Raw genomic sequence first — 17,206 nt, forward strand, 5'->3', positions numbered from 1 at the left:
AAGTGTTCTGGAATACTCATACTTCACAGTGTTGTCCAAGAGCAGAACTACTCAGTAAGGTTTTCTAGAATGTGACCATTTGGAAGCAGATCACCAGACCTGTCTACTGAGACACCTCTGAGAGGGTTCCAAATGACAGCCTTTCAGCTAGTAGACAGCTTATCCATTTGTGACACATCTTTAATTGGACAAAAACTAGGAAAGAGCATGGTCACTGAAGTTGGAAATTGAGGAACCGCACTAATAATTGTCCTAGTGAGAATGAGGGTTGCCAGATATTTTTTCCCACCTTCTGACTTGGTCAATAATGTGGACATGCATTTATGACACTCACCAAAGAAGCCACATTTAATGGTTAGCAGAATGTTGGGCCAGTTTTCTTGTATTCTACTATCAAAAATAGGTGCCTGGCAAGTAAGTTTTGAAGATGAAAGCAGCAGACATATCATGGACACCTCCTCATAGCAACAAACTCAAATCCCACAGACAAGTAGAAAATCTTCAAGGGTGATAAGATATGTAGACAGTGAGTAAGGAGCATGTCAACTCAAACAACCCATTTCAACTTGTCATTATAAAGGTGAATTGTCTGAACCTTAAAAGGGTGAGTGGTATTAACCTCAAGTCCAGAGGATGGTAGCTTCTGTAGAGCAACTGGGACCATAAATCTTTATCAGCTGAGAAGCAGAATGCTACTTAATAGACATATAATTGAAGGGTTTCTTTTTTCCTTTCCCCTTAAACTTAGATAGTTTGACTAGCACCAATGGGAATTATTTTACTTCCACTCCAGGACAGGACTGGCTGCATATAAGTGTGATTAAAGGAGAATACAGTGACCTACTGCCTGCACTAAAGCTGGTCCCATTTCTCTGCTGCATTCTGAAAGTTCCTACACTGGACTTGTCTTGGGGTTAAAGTAGCAGTAGCTCCACAAGCAGCTGTTAAAATGCACAAATGTTAATTGAGAGTTAGCATTTATTAGTGCCTCCACACAGATTGATTTATTAAATTTTCTATTACCCTTCTAAGAGGAAAGTCTTTGAAATCTTTAAAAAATAAAAAAAAAAAGTCTAATCAAGGAATTTTAGACATCTGGTCTAGGTCTCATTTTAAATTTTATTGAAGGTTAAGTGGCTAATTTAAGATCACCAGCATTAGTAGCAGAACTGGAGCTAGACATCAGGTATCATGATTGTAGTTGGCTTCTAGAATCATCCAATCTAAATCACTTGTTATGCAAGTGAGGATGCCCAGGGCTATACATGAAAAGTGAATGACCAAACCTGAACCCCAATCAAACTCCTTTTGGATCCAGTTTAATATTTTGTCCTCTATGTTACATAGATACCTCACTTCATACCCCACAGTTGGGTCAAGAAGATGACATAGAGGTGACTGAATAGTCTGCATTTTGATGTACATATATACAAACAAAAACAAAAATTTTACTTCTGAGTCTATTCCAACTCATGGCAACCTCACATGTGTCAGAATGTAGTTGTGATCCTTACAGTTTTCAATAGCTAAATTTTTAGAAGTAGGTCTTCAGGGCTTTCTCCCAAGATTCATGCAGTGCTTGTTTGGACTAGAATTTCCAAACTTTCAGTTAGGAGCCAAGCATTTTAACCACTGTCCCACATTTTAACACATAATCTATTAATCCATCCACAATCATTGGGAGCCTGCCATGTGCAAAATCCTTCAGCCACTTGCTTTCTTTCTTTGTTAGTTGTGGTTTGAATGGAAGTCTATAGAGCAAGTTTTCCATTTGACAATTTATACACATTTTATTTCATGATATTAGTTGCAATCCCTCAGTGTAACAAATAGTACTCTTCTACCTTCCTTCCTAAGCTTTCCATTTCCATTTGTCCTTCTTTCATGTCCCTTCCTGCCGTCTGAGCTTTATTATTGGGTAAATGCTTCCTTTTTATTTTCATAGGGTTGATTATTTAGGGAGTGAGTTCCTTATGGGTGTTATAGTGCATTTTATTTAATTCACCTATTGATTTAATTCATCACATTAATGCATGTCTATCCTCTTCAGGGGTTATCTGTGGCCTTAATACTTAGATGGGTGTGTATTTTGGTATATTTTATGCTTTCTGAATGCCTCAAGGTAGATATGATCAGGAAATGGCCTTCCCTTTTCACTCTTCTTCCTGAGAAGTTTCAAGATACCATTGTTGGTTGTTTTGACGTAACTTAGGATTTAATTTTCGGCCTATTTCCTCTTTTGTCTGCTTGTCCCATTCCACAATCCCTGTTCAGGCCTTTTTTTTGATTGGAAACAGTTCTGGGCCAGCTGTGGCCGTTTGGTTTTAATTGGAAACTGTCTCTTTAAATTTCGAAGAGATCTGTGCGCATGTGTAGTAGAACTCTCCGAGGGTGGGTCTGGGGTGCCCGCTAGCTCAGGCACCCCCATAGTCACCAGAATGGAGGTGCACAGACAGCGAGGGATCAATGAACAGATACCAAAAGGAAAGAATGTCCACACCTTTATTTCAGCGGTTCTGCCAGGTGTCTGTAGCCGCTCTGATCCTTCCCCCACATGGTCTCACCCATGATGGGGGCTCCTGGAGCAGCCAAGCATCCTGGACTAGAAAGCAATGGATATCTTGTTTCTGCCACAAATTCCTCCAGTTGTGAGCATTCCAGCCTTGTAAGTATTCCTTTATATGTGGTTCAGAGTTCTGGGACCATCCCCTGAGCCTGCTTGGTCGGGTATTCTGTGTTGTTGTTGGTGGAGCTCTCTGCTACACGTCCACCCGATCCGCCATCTTGTTTGTTCTCCCTGTATGATGTTCTTGATATCATCCCACAACTCTTCTTGTCTTCTGTCTTAAGTGTCTGATGCATCAAATCTGTTCTTCAGATGATCTCTAAATTCAGGTGGGATATATTCAAGGTCATATTTTGGCTCTTGTGGCCTTGTTTAATTTTCTTCAGCTTCAGCCTGAATTTGCATATGATCAATTAATGGTTTGTTCCAGTCTGCCCTTGGCCTTGTTTTGGCTAATGATATGGAATTTTTCCACCTTTTCCATATCATAAGCCAATCAAGATGTAGTCAATTTGATTTCTGTGTATTTCATCTGGTGAGGTCCATGTATTATGGTCATTTTTTATGTTGTTTAAAAAAGGTATTAGCAATGAAGAAGTCATTGTTCTTGCAAAATTCTATGATGTGATCTCTGGTATCATTTCTATCACCAAGGCCATATATTCCAACCACTGATCCCTTCCTCTTTGTTTCCAATTTTGCATTCTAATCACCAGTAATTATCAATACATTTTGATTGCATGTTTGATCAATTTCAGGCTGAAGAAGTTCGTAGAATTCTTTAATTTCATCATCACTGGCTTTAGTGGTTGGTGCATAAATTTGAATAATAGTGATATTAACTGGTCTTTCTTGTAGGCATATGGATATTATCCTATAACAGGCAGCATTGTACTTCATGACAAATCTTGATAAGTTCTTTTGATGATGAATGTGATGCCATCCCTCTTCAATTTGTCATTCCTGGCATAGTAAACTATGTGATTTTCAGACTCAAAATGACCAATATCAGTCCATTTCAATTCACAAATGCCTAGGATATCCATGTTTTTGCCTTACATTTCATGTTTTACAATATCCAATTTTCCTAGATTAATACTTCCTGCATTCCTTATTCTGATTATTAAAGGATGATTACAGCTGTTTCTCTTCATTTTGAGTTGTGCCCCATCAGCAAATGAAGACCCAGAAGGCTTTGCTCCATTCACATCATCATGGTTAACCCTATTTTGAGTAGGCAGCTCTTCCCCAGTCACATTTTGTCATCTTCTGGGCTATATCTGATAATACTCTAGTGCTCGTCATCATGTTTCAATATTCAATAATCTGGTACTGACAGTGTTCCACTGCTATTCATAAAGCTTTCAATGATTAAACATCTGCAAGTAGTCCATCTCTCCTTCTTAGTCTGTCTGCATGTCAAAGCTCATCTGAAACCTCTCCACCATGTGTGACCATGCTGGGATTTAAAATATCCATGCCATAGCTTCCCGAATCACAGCAACTCACAAATGACCACAGTATGACAAAATGACAGATGAGTGGCAGTCAATTCTAGTAGTCTCATTTATATATTTTGAAACTTTTTCATTTGGAGAACAGATATTTATTATGGTTCCTCTTGTTCAACTGACCTTTTAATCATGAAATATTGTCCTTCCTTGTCTCTTAATCTGGCTTTTTGCCTTAAAGTCTATTGAACAGAAATTAATATTGCCATTCCTGCTTGTTTTTTATTATTACTAACTCGATATACTTTTTTCCATATTTTAACTTTTAATCTAAATTTTTGTTTTTGTGTGAAAGGTATGTTTCTTGTAGACAGCATATTGATGGATCCTGCTTTCTTACTCATTCTGCTTCTTTCTGTCTCTTGACTGGTGCATTTAATCCATTGATGTTCAGTGTAATAATCAAGAGGTATGAATTGATTGCAGTCATTTTGCTGTGTATTTTTTGTGCTGCTGCTTTCTTTGTTCAACATATTTTTCTGTGCTGAGTCCATTTTGTTTCTGTATTTCATTGTCAATTTCATTTTTTCTTTTTTTTTTTTTATGTTCACAAAATCTTCATGGTTTCCCTTCTATTGATTTATGTGAAGTTGTATTTTCTTTCACTTAAAATAAATTACAGGACAACTTTATATGATGTTTCCTCCCCAGTTTAAAAGTCTGTTTTATCTTGACATCTATTTGATATTCTTACAGATTTGGTATTTTATAACCATACTTTACCCTCTTTTTGTTTTGTAGTTGTCTTCATTATAAATTGCTATCTCTGACTTCTAACTTCTAATAGTCAGTCTATAGTTTGTTTTACTTTGGATTCTTTTAGATATATGAGATATATGGATTGAATTCTGGGTGGTGTTATCATGTTTGTCAATCAATGGTTGTTGTCTGTTGTTGTTGGTTCTCAGTCTACAGAATTCTCTCTCTCTTGCCCCCCCCCTTTTTTTTTAATTGGTCAGGTGTTTGCAAATTCCTCTAATTCCTGTTTATTTGGAAATGTTCTAATTTTACCATCATATTTGAGGGATAGTTTTGTTGGGTGTATGGTTCTGGTTAGCAATTTTTTTTCTTTCTTTCAGAGATTTGCATATGTCTTTCCATTGCCTTCTTGCTTGCTAGGTTTTTGCTGAGAAATCAGAGATTAATCATGTTGCTTCTCTTTTGTAGGTAACTTTTCATTTTCCTGAGCTGCTTTCAGGATTCTTTCCTTTTCTTTGATTATGATATGTCTTGGTCATTTTCTTTTGAAGTCTGTCCTTTCTAGGGGTTCATTCAGCTTCTTGAATTATGATCGTTTCATCTTTCATAATGCTAGGGAACTGTTCTTCCAACACCTCTTCAACTACCTTTCATGTGTTCTTCCTGTTCTGGGAATGCTGATCATCTGTAAATTATTCCTCTTTATGTTGTCCCACATGAATCTTAGGCTTTCTTTAAATTTTTTCATTCTTTTTTCTAATTGTTCTTCTACCTTACCAGTATTGATTTATCTTAAGGATTATGAATTTGGGCTTCCAGTTATGTGAATTTATTCCTTTGCCCTTTTGGTATAGGATCCACTTCTGACATCTTAGTGTTAATCTTCTGGATTTCTGTTTGCAGGTTTTGTATTGTGTGTAATCCTATATCTATTTTGTTTGATTGTGCCTGTAATATTTTCCTGATTTCTTCCTTGTTTCTAATAACTTGAGATACCTAATATTATTCTCTTGTATTTTGTTTCAGGTAGTTCCAATGCCTTTTTTCCTCAAAAATGTTATCTAGCTCTGATTCTTGGTCATTTGTTTGAGCTACTTGTGGTTTTTCTTAATGTGATCAGAAATTGATTGCTGCTTTTAGGACATGTTGATATTGTTGTATTTGTATTAAGTTGATGGTTGTATGTTGAAGTATTCTTAGGCACTCACCAACTGCTGCTTGGTGGGTGTGATCAAGAGACGAGTTTGTGCACAATTCTCTGTTTGTTGTTCATGCAATTGAGATCAGGATGTATTTAGCTGATGTTGGTTGCTGTCATTGATCTGGTGTATGGTGTTGGTGTCATCTCTTTTCAATGGATGGGCTTTTAGGAGGTATGGTGGAGGCTGGGCTGTTTGGATGTGGTTGCTGTCTCCTGTCATGTGAGGCAAGGTGAGAAAATATGCACATAGGAAGACAGTAAGACAAGCACAAACCAGAAAGCAACAGTAAAAAAAGAAAATAGTAAAAGAAAGAAAAAAAAAAAAAATCAGTCAATAGCCAGAAAAAGAATGCAAAAATGTGAGAAAAGAGGGAGAGGAAAAGAAAATAAGAAAAAAGAAAAAAAGAGATAAAAATACCTAAACCCAATTAGTGAGAGGAATGAGTAAATGAGAAAGAGACCAGAGAATAGTCAAACAAACAAAGTGGAATTTTAAAAGATGACAAAGGAGAGGAGAAGAAGAAATAAGCAGCACAATCTGGGAAAGAGAAGCAGAAGGAAAAAACGGAAGATATAACAAAGGAGGAGATAGAAAGTTTAGGAAGCAAGAGAGAGAATGATGAGGGGAAAAGAATAATCAAATAAAAACAATGAAAGGTAAACAAAAGTCAGACCCAGAGAGGAGAACATTCTGGGGGCTCCTGCTAGTCATGGACCTCACATCACGGGTGAATAAGGGATGAAATGGTAACTCTCAAACCTAGATTAGGTGTTGTCAGTTCTAAGCACCCAATCCAGAAGTAGTTTGTTTAGGTCCCAAAATAGCTGAAGGATCAGGATATTTCCATCCCAGAGGAGAGCCGAGGGTAAGCGGTGTCTCTAGTCCAGGGCTGACCAGAACTGGCTCTGTAGGTCTGGAATAGGTCACATCTGATTCCAAGTGCTGGGATTGGTGCTGTTAGCTCCCTACACACTTTGATGTGACTTTGGCACCCTGGAGAGCAGGAGGTACCCTCTGAGTGTACATGGATCAAGGCTGGCCACACCCGTGGTCACCAAGATAATGTAGGATACAAGAAATATAAAGTTCACCCCTTTCTCTCCTTCAGTAGGCCTTACGCCTCTACACCACTTACTGCCTTCTTGCCTTCAAAGTCGCCCAGGAAAGTTCACATTGGTCACACTGTGGCTTACCATCCAGCACACATCTCCAGTCTCTTTTTTAAATTTCATTTTTCTTCCCACATTGTTCAACTGCTTCTCATAGTGAGAGCTAGTGCAGGGCTGGCTAGGGCCACCTCTACAGATTTGGAGCAGAACCTGTCAGAATAGGACCAATGCATACAATTCCCCATTCTTTTAATGGGTTTGAGACCTCCCATTAAAAGTCACTTCCATGCAGCTTCTAGCACAGGGATAGGAGGAGCTTCCCTGGTAGTATAGGTGGTTGAGGTCATTCTTGTCTCTGGACACCAGGGGAGTGTGTTATTGTTGTTGTTAAGTGCCATCAACTCGATTCTGACTCATAGTGACCCTGTATAGGGCTTCCAAGGAGCAGCTGGTGAGCCTGAACCACCAACCTTGCAGTTCAAATGAATTTGCAGTCTGAGTCATTAGCCCACAGTGCCACATCAGGACTCCAGGGGAATGTAGAGAGAAAGGAAATAATCATACCATTATCTCTGTAAGCCACAGGTATGTTTCTGCAAAGCCAGTGTGTTTTCTTATCTCTGAAGTTGCTCACAGTTCAAGATGGTTGGCCAGCACAGGTCACCAGTATCTCTTTTTTTTTGCTGCATTTGCTCAGCTCTCTCTACTAGTAAGCATTCAATCTACTTATCTATCCCTTCATCTGAAGCTCAGAGTTCCAGGACTATCATTTGCATCTGTTTCATTTGGTATTTCGTATCTTTGTTGTAGAAGGCCCTTACAGTCTTTCTGCCTAGCCTGCTATCTTGCAGCAACTCCCCATCCCCCACTTTTTTTTTGAACTATGCTATTAATGCTGTGGTGAGATGATATTATTTTTTAATTTGCGTTTCTCTAATGACTATGATTAGGAACATTTCTTCATGTTTTCTGGCTGTCCTCTTTGGTGAAGTATCTGTATATGTCCTTTGCCCTTGTTTTAATTGCCATTTTCCTGTTGAGGTATTGAAGATTTCTGTAAATTTTAGAAATTAGTCCTTTGTCAATTACTTTAGGAGAAAAGCAATGAATAAGGAAGGGAGGAGGGAAAATGAGTCATCTATGTAGCCTCAAAATATAGAGAAAAAAGTAAACCCACTGTCATCGACTCAATTATGGCTTATGGCAACACAATGTAGACTTTGCAAGACTGTAAATCTTCACGGAGTAGGCAACCTCACCTTTGTCCCATAGAACATCTGGTGGGTTTGAACTACTGACCTTGAGGTTAGCAGTCCTGTGCTTATCCAAAACCTGCAATAATTTGGGCATAAGATGCCCTTCCTAGAAAAGACCAAGAAAAGGAAATACAATGTACCATGCCATGACCCCTCCTGCTGTTTAACTTGTGACCTCACCCAGGAAACTGCACCATTCTTCCTTTTCCTCTTCCCCAAGACAGTTGTTGACAAGTGCCATTGAGTGGGTTCTGACTCATAGTGACCCTTATTGTGTTTCCAAGGAACAGCTGGTAAGTTTGAACTGCCTTTCTTGTGGGTAGCAGCCCCGTGCTTATCTTACAGTGTCACACCAGGACTCCATCCCTTAGACCTTAAACCCTAATTAGTCAAAATGGTCTTTATCTTCTCTGGAGAGAGTTTTGAAAAGGGAGATTTGAAGCAAGGCTGTGAACTAAACTCTAGTTCCCTGTGGCCTTTTTCTTCAGAAACAGTTTGGGCAGGGCATCGGGCAGGGCCTGGAAGACATCTGTGATTCTGTAGGATAAGCATTGAATGCTACCAGCTGTACTGCAGGAGAAAGATGAAGCTTTCTGCTCTCACAAAAACTACAGCCTTGAAAATCCTTGTATAGGGTCACAATGTGTGTGGATCAAATCAATAGCACTGCAGGCTTGTGGATGTTTGATGATGCATGGAAAGGTTTGTACTCATTGCAATGAAATGAAATACGATAGGATGAATGTAAAGCTGGTGTTCTCCCATGTAAACTATCACATAATTTACAATAAAAACTTAAAAAACAAACAAACAAACAAAAAAACCAGCAGTTATCAACAACAACAGGGCCTGGCTAGCATTTTCTGAGCCTTGTGTATTATCTACATATTCACATAAATAGAAAATAAAATTTCACTAGTTCTTAAAGTAAACCTTAAGAGACTCCATTTGTTGTTGTTGTTCTGAAGTGCCGTCGAGTTGGTTCCAACCCATAGTGACTCTCTATAGGGTTTCCGAGGAGTAGCTAGTGAGCTTGAACTGCCATCCTTGCAGTTCAAATGGCTTTGCATTCTGGTTGATTAACGCACAGCATCACACCAGAATTCCTTGACTCCATAGTACACAGCAAAACCACCACCAACAAAACCCACTGCCCTTGAGTTAAATCAAACTCATAGTGACCCTATAGGAGAGGGTGGAAGTACCCCATAGGTTTTCCATGGTTGTAAATCTTTACAGAAGCAGACTTGTCACATCTTTCTCCTGTAGAGCAGTTGGTAGGTTGGTTTCAGTTAGTACCTGAGCTAGGTTGGTTTCAGTTAGTACATGAGCACTTAACCACTGTATTACCAAGGCTCTATATTGCCTCCATTTTACAGTCGAGGACATTTAGGGTCAGAGAAGGTAACGGTCTTCCTTGGAGTCACCCAATGGCAGAGTCAGAATCAAATCTGCCTGGTTGCAAAGTCCCAGGACTATTCAGTTGATCTCAGATCCCCTTCCATGTTACCATGTAACCTCATAGGATGTGGAGATTCTCAGGGTCCAATCTGTTAATTCTATTTTTACCTGCCTTCTCTGAGGACACCTCTTATAAACTGAAATATCAAAAGCATATGTTTTATGCTACTGTTATGGAGCCCAGCCCCCTGTGGAACTGGCAGCATCTTACTCCTGCAGAGGGTAACACTTTTGAATGAGATGAACTCAACAACCTCTTGAAGCAGAGTAGTAGGGAAAAGGGAAGGCTGATAGGCCAGTTTGGGGGGACTAACTAACTCCACTAACCCTGGCTACCATTGCAGGTTTGGAATGCAGCTTTGATTTCCCCTGTGAGCTGGAGTATTCCCCTCCGCTGCATGACCATGGGAACCACAGCTGGTCCTGGCGCCGCGTCCCCTCTGAAGAGGCCTCCCAATTGGACCTGTTGAATGGGCCTGAAGCAGAGCACTCCAAAGAGATGCCAAGAGGTAAGGGTCCAGAGCACTGGAAAGTGTCCTAGAGGGTGACAACAAGGCCTATTTCAGTTTGAAATCATGAGACATCCCCCACCCCTCAACTCTGCCCTATTTTCTTTGAACACTTGCTTTGATATCTGTGCCTTTCTATGTATTTGGGGTCCACACAAGGAAGGGGATGATGCAAGTCCAATGTCAAGATCAGTGTAACCCTTTTATTTATTTTTTTACCAATTAATGGAAATTTGATTTCATAACACTTTTCCTATGGCTTTCCCAATGTAAGATGTGAAACAAAGTGTTGATTGGTTTGTTCATTTGGTTTAGAGTTATTAGATAAAATACAATGCACCCATATTGGAATTTAAGATGAGCAACAAATAATTTTCTCTTATTAGAATGTCCCATGCAACATACAGGACATACTTATACTAAAAATTATTCAAATTGTATTAAGAAATTCAAACTTCATTTAGTGTCCTATATTTTTACTAAATCTGGCTATCCTAATTTGGGAGGTATTGTAGAAATGGGTAAAATGGTAGTTTCAGAACCATTTGTGAATATTCAGACTGCATATTTGCTTTGTGTTGTGTTTCTAGTAGTTTTGATATATTTATAAATACCCAGGTCTGAATGAGCAGGGACTAGAAAAAGGTAAGCTGTAGGTAATTAACAAGTGCTTGTTAAGTATTTATTGAGTTTCTAGAGAGAGAGATGGAGGCACCAAAAGGCATAGTCCTGCCTTCAGGTCTGTCCAAGCCAAAACTTGAGGCTTCTAATTCCTTGGACCCAGAAAAGTCTATTGACCCAGAATTGGCAGCCTGTGTTTCTGTTTTTTGTTTGTTTGTTTTTTAGGAAGAAATAATAAATGATCATGGGCTTATCATACATTTAGAGAAAACTTTCAATTTGTAAAAATGCCAACCTACACAGTCATATTGGACTTGAGTTCTATAAAGGAGATAGGGTAGATGAAAAAGTTAGGGCTCAGAGGAGGAATGTGACTTACCCACAATCACACAGCTTTAAGTGTAGATCCAGTTCTAGATGTTTGAATGTCCTTGGCCAAGGTACTATCCCCTACTATCTTTATAGTAAAAGCTATCGCCAAAGATTCCTGTGTGGCCCAATGATTTGGGAGTGATTATCCCTCCGAGACCAGTGCTACTCAGGAGTCTAACAGGAACTCAGGTATGCTGATTAGGAAGACGATACAAAAATCATTAATGCCCTTAGGCTTATACAATAGCATTGAGTCCTATCAGAACAACAGAACTATTAAATACCCTCCCCTTCTACACATGCTCCCAGCTGATCTTTTGTTTTCTTTTTACTCTCTTGAGATTGCTTGACCTTGATTTATGTGTCAAGGTTCTTTCACCTGTATACTCATGATATTGTGGTGTGAGTGAGTGAGTGAATGATTGAATGAGTGAGTGAGTATGTGTATAGGTTAGTGGCTCTTAATCCAATGTTGTTGTTGTTAAGTGCTGTTGAGTTAGTTCTGACTTATAGTGCCCCTGTATAGGGTTTCCAAGGAGCAACTGGTAAATTTGAACTGCCGACCTTGTGGTTCAAACTGACTTTGCAGTCAAATGCTTTAACCCACAGCACCACACTAGGACTCCACCTCAATCCAGTAGAGCATCAAAATCTTAAAGTAAGCCAAACCACTGAGAATCCTGGCCCAGTCAAGTTCACACAAAACCTTCACTATCACAAGGATCAAAAGGAGGTAAATATGGAACAGAACTTCAAATTGTCAAGGAAATTAGACTTCTTCCATTGAGACCAGATGAACACTTGAATCTATTGTCCTGAGATAATGTTTAAGTCTTGAACTAAAATTAAAACATGAAGTTATTTTTTAAATAAACAATAGTTTGGTTCATTTAATAGAGAATGTCAGCCGTGAATATTGTACTCTCTTAAAGAATTATCTATATGAGAACAAGTTCACAACATAACTTTAAAGCACAGATCAGAAATTTAGGGAGCACAGAGAGTAATAGTTCACAGTGGTGAAACAGTATGGCTAAATAGAGAGAGAATGGTGATGTAATGTACAGAATGTGACCGGTGGCATTCATCTGTACATGTAGAAATTGTTGAATGGTGTAGGATTTGTGTACATTTTCATCAAAAATTGAAAAAAAGAATGCATTTACATCTCCAAATACCTAATCCGTGGGAAGAAATAAAAGCTCACACACACACACACACACACACACACACACACACACACACACAAATCTTTATGTGAAATACTGCCTTGTTGTCATTGTTAAGTACCATGGAGTTGGTTCCAACTCATAGTGGCCCTGCACAGGGTTTCTAAGGCTGCAGATCTTTACGGGAGCAGAAAGCCTCATCTTTCTGCTGTGGAACAGCTGGTAGTTTCGAACTGCCAACCTTGTGTTTAGCAGCTCGATATGTAACCACTATGCTACCAGAGCTCCTAGATGCCCCAAATTAAGAGTCTGATACAATAGATATGAGTAAAACATAGATATAACATATGAGATCAAACATTACAGTAAATTAAACATTACTTCACCATTGAGTTTAAGAATGTCAGTGCTGTCAGTTCCTTTATAACTGCCTGTGTACCTCACCTAGGTCACAAGACCCTACCTCAGAAGTAACCACTATTCTGCATACAGGTATCTGCTGATCATTAATTTGTTTACTTTGACTTTACTACTTACATATGTACTGCCAAACAACACATTGATTTATTTAGCATGTTTTGCATCTTTTTATGTAAATGGAATTAGACTATTATTCTGTGATTTTCCCATTTTACTATATGTAGCTGTGATTCTTTTGTTTCTGGTACTGTACGAATTTATTGCATAAAAATACCACAATTTTGATCTTCTGTCATTGGATGTTTGGTGCCCATTATCCAATGGTTTTTGCTATTGCCAACAATACTACCGTAAGAGTCTTGTACGTGGCCCTTGGTGCACATGCCCAAGATTCCTCTAGAGCAGATAACTAGAAATGGAATTACAGGGCCACAGGATAGAATCCTAGGTGCACCTTCAATTTCATTAGGAAATGTCAGTCTATTTGCCGAAGTTGATACATCAGTTTGTATTCCCACCAGTGATGTATTAATAGGAGGGGACTTCAAAAAGTTCAAGGAAAGTGAAATGAAAACTAATGGAAATTTTCCACAAACTTTTTGGACCCCCTCAGATTCCTACCCATGACTCTACTTACTTACCCAAACATGCCCCCTACAACAAAAATAAAAATGAACAAACAAGCAAAATATCACTCTGTAGACTCAATTATGACCTATAGTGCCCTCATGTTAGAGATTAGAACTGAACTCCATCATATTTCCTTAACTGTTATTGCTGTGGAAGCAGATCGCCAGTACTTTCTTCTGCAGAGTAGCTGGGTGGGTTAGAACCACCACTCTATGTTAGCAGTCCATGGCAAATGACTTGTGCAATGCAAAAGCCTCTATGCATTCATAATCCATATCTGATATTGCTAGACTTTGTTAAGTTAGTCAGTTTGGTGGATTAGAAGCAGTAGCTCTTTGCAGCTCCCATTTCCTTATATCTGCTTAATCTTTCATCCAGCAACTTTCTCAGCTAGTTCTGAAACATAGACATGTTTGGGTTGTTGGCATGGACACCCTTTCAAACTTGCTTTCATTCCACTGCCACTATGAATGTCTCTGGATCCCAGTCCCCAATTTCTCAGAACAGTCCTGACAGTACATGTGTCTTTGGTCATTATAGATTTGTTATTTTAAATTTGGTAAGGATTAAATTGAGATCACAATTCAGTAGATCATGAGAAAAGGACAAGTGGTTCTTGCATTCTTGATGAATTCTGCAGGATATGTAGAATCAGACATTATAAACTTGAGAGTCAGTATGCTTTCTTAAAAAAAAAAAAAAAAAAAAAAAAACAGTGCCAGTAAATTGCACATTGCCATTCTACAAAGCACTTCTCCATTCTCTACTTTGTGGTCTTTGGCATGTTCATTTTACACTGAATGCTATGACATAACAAAAAGGAAAGAGAAAGAGAGGAAGAAACTCATACATAAATGCTCACCTCTTCTTAGTCTAATTTAGTTTGAAAGCATACTGGTTTCTTCATGTTTTTATGGAGCTAGGCACCAAGGGTTGGTGTACACATTACATATACGTCTTTTTCTGTTGCATGAATCAATCAGGGTTGGGATATCCAATTTTTTGTTTTGTTTTGTTTTGCTACATGTTGTTAACTTCTCTGTCTCTGAAAAATTGTTACACTTACCACTTGGTGTAGCATATCATACCACTAAGGACAATGATGTGAGTCATCACAAAATTCACTGTGGGTACACTATTCCATTTTATCAAGCTCTTTAGTAATCAAACACTTCCAGTCGTAACTTGGGGGAATATTCTCACTGTTGGAAAATTGTGTTCATTTTTTCTAGAGTCGAATGTTCACATAGCATCTATCAGTTTTAGAAACAGAAGGGACCATCTTCCCCCTTAGAAATAAAGGGGAGCAGAAACACAGGGAACCTATTACAAGGATGCCTTTTGTAGCATATCTGAGATGTGTTCAGAAGGCTTGTTCACATTTTCCAGTAATGGAGAGTTGATCAACACTGGACTGAGGACCACAGGTCAGCAGATCAAACCCACCACCTGCTTCTAGGAAACCCTCTATAGGATTTCTATGAGTCAGAATTGACTTAAGGGCACTTAACAATAACCACAGGGGTTTTATAGAATGTTAGGGGTGCTTGTATAGAATGTTGATGTGTTGACATCCCTTGAGTTTCAAGGAAAGAGGTGAAAGTGCAAGAAGAGAAAAGGGCATACTCCCATCTACACGTGGCAAAGTAAGATCATGCTTTTCAAATGAGTCCTGAGAGTTTGAGACTCCCTGCCATTTAGGGAAAAAAGACGTTGGTCATAGAAGTAAGGAGCTATGGGATTCCTTTTAGGGTAGTGTAGTTGGCAAGTTTTTGTTGTTGTTTTTTTAAACAACATTTATTAGCTGGATGGTATTTAGAACCTATTGTAATATTTCTTGTCAGGGGATCTAGAAGTGACAGAAAAAGGCAGCAAGATAATACCAATCATAGATAATGAACTGTAAGAGTATAAATTCTAAATGATTTTAATTTATAGCTCCTGTAACTGAGAATAATGAGGGAGATAGAATTCAGAGAAGCAAGATAATAAAAAGTGATCATCTTGATGGAACACAATGTTATAAATTAATGAAATCTTGAGGAATCATCAGGTTGTGGCATTCTGTGACTTTTTAAGAAGTGCCAGGAACATGTTTGATGTCTACGACCCCCCATATTTTGGACTGTAGTCAGAGGAATAGATTTTTCTTCTCCAGCAAGATAAAATTTGATTTCAAGCATGAACCCTAGCTTGAAAATGGAAAACAGATGATCAGCCATAAAGCCCCTCCCTACCTCTTAGTCCATATGCATTCACAGGGAGAATGAGAGTAGACATAGTTCTTAATGGATTTGACATGCTTTCTTTCACAATTTAACTCTCTTCCAGAGCATGGATTCTCAAGTTTTTGTTTGTTTGGAATAATAGTTAGGATTTTGTGTCAACTTGACTAGACTAGGTTCCAGATGTTTGGCAGTTGAGATGTGCTTATTTCCATGGTGATGAAACCTGATGACAGGCTTAGTTAATTCTATGATGAGTAGCTATGAGTAGCCAATCAGTTGAAGGGATGCTTCCATGAGGGTGTGCCCTGCTCCCAACATAATGGACATGCTGGAGGTACTCTTTCTCTTTCTTCTGCTTGGAACCTGGGACTCTGCAATTGTAAGCCATTTCCTTGATAATATATAGATAGATAGATAGATAGATAATATATATACACACACACACACACACACATATGTATGTTTCACTGATTTGGTTTCTCTAGAAAACTGCTTATGACAGTTGGTTTTGGTTGTGGTGGAGGATTTGGATGAAGAACTGTTTTGTGATTCTTAGTTTTTTAAAAGTTGAGAAACACTGTCCAGGAGTCCTGGAAAGGCTAAGGTTGTAACACCTGAGTAAGAGACATCCAGCCTTTGGATCCACTCTTGTTGTGCCCTTGTGTGTTCTCCTCTTGTTACTGAGTTGACGTGTGGATCCTGTGATGTCTACCTGTGTCTGTGGGCTGGATCCTGTGATCTCTACTTGTGTCTGTGGGCTGTGAGTTCTCAAACCCTCCATTCAGTTAGTTTAGGCATGTTCAGAGAAGCCCAGATTAATCCCAGCTTCCCTCATCCTTTCTTCAATTTCTTCCCCCATTTCAAGGGTCTACAGTGTTCTTAAAAGAGTCTCTGAACATCCTCTCAAATGGACTCTAGTCAGTAGTAACTGGAACTCAAGCTAAAGTTGCAGCCTTAGTAAGGAAAATTTCTCAGGATACACCTTTGCACCTATTGTCGCTGAAGGCTGAGGCTGAGTGGCTGAGCTGGTTTAAAGTCTCATACTCTGAGCCTTTTTGACCCATTAGGGTATTGATAGGCAACTCGAAAAATGAAAGAGTGCTATATACTTCCCCTTTCATCCAATGAAACCTACCATTCTGTTCTCCAACTCTAGTCCCTGATTGCCTGGGATTTCATCAATTACCCTTTTCAGTCATTTATACCTAATGTGAGTGGCTTTATAACTCTTTCTGGAGAGCAATTTCAATAGATGAGAAAGGAGAGAGGGTGGCAAAAGACAATTTATCACTGTAAATTCCAAAAAGGCAAGTTCCTCCCCCCCCAAAAAAAATGCTAAAGAGGATAGAGAGAAACACTGTTAACTGATGATATATGGAGGGGGTAATAATCAATGTAATGAAACAAGCCATATGAATGGTTGAATGTGAAGCTGATGATGTGCCCTGTAAAC

General features: G+C 38.9%; 1 protein-coding gene across 1 annotated transcript in view; it reads left to right on the plus strand.

Moving 5' to 3' along the window:
• Positions 1–17,206, plus strand: part of ALK (anaplastic lymphoma receptor tyrosine kinase) — a 1,400,642-nt gene that overhangs the window by 391,970 nt on the left and 991,466 nt on the right. The window contains exon 3 of the mRNA XM_006835167.1: positions 10,149–10,313. Coding sequence (XP_006835230.1) covers positions 10,149–10,313 — 165 coding nt within the window. The remainder of the gene's footprint in view (positions 1–10,148; positions 10,314–17,206) is intronic.

This window comes from Chrysochloris asiatica, unplaced genomic scaffold (assembly GCF_000296735.1).
Source record: "Chrysochloris asiatica unplaced genomic scaffold, ChrAsi1.0 scaffold00016, whole genome shotgun sequence".
Lineage (NCBI taxonomy): Eukaryota > Metazoa > Chordata > Mammalia > Afrosoricida > Chrysochloridae > Chrysochloris > Chrysochloris asiatica.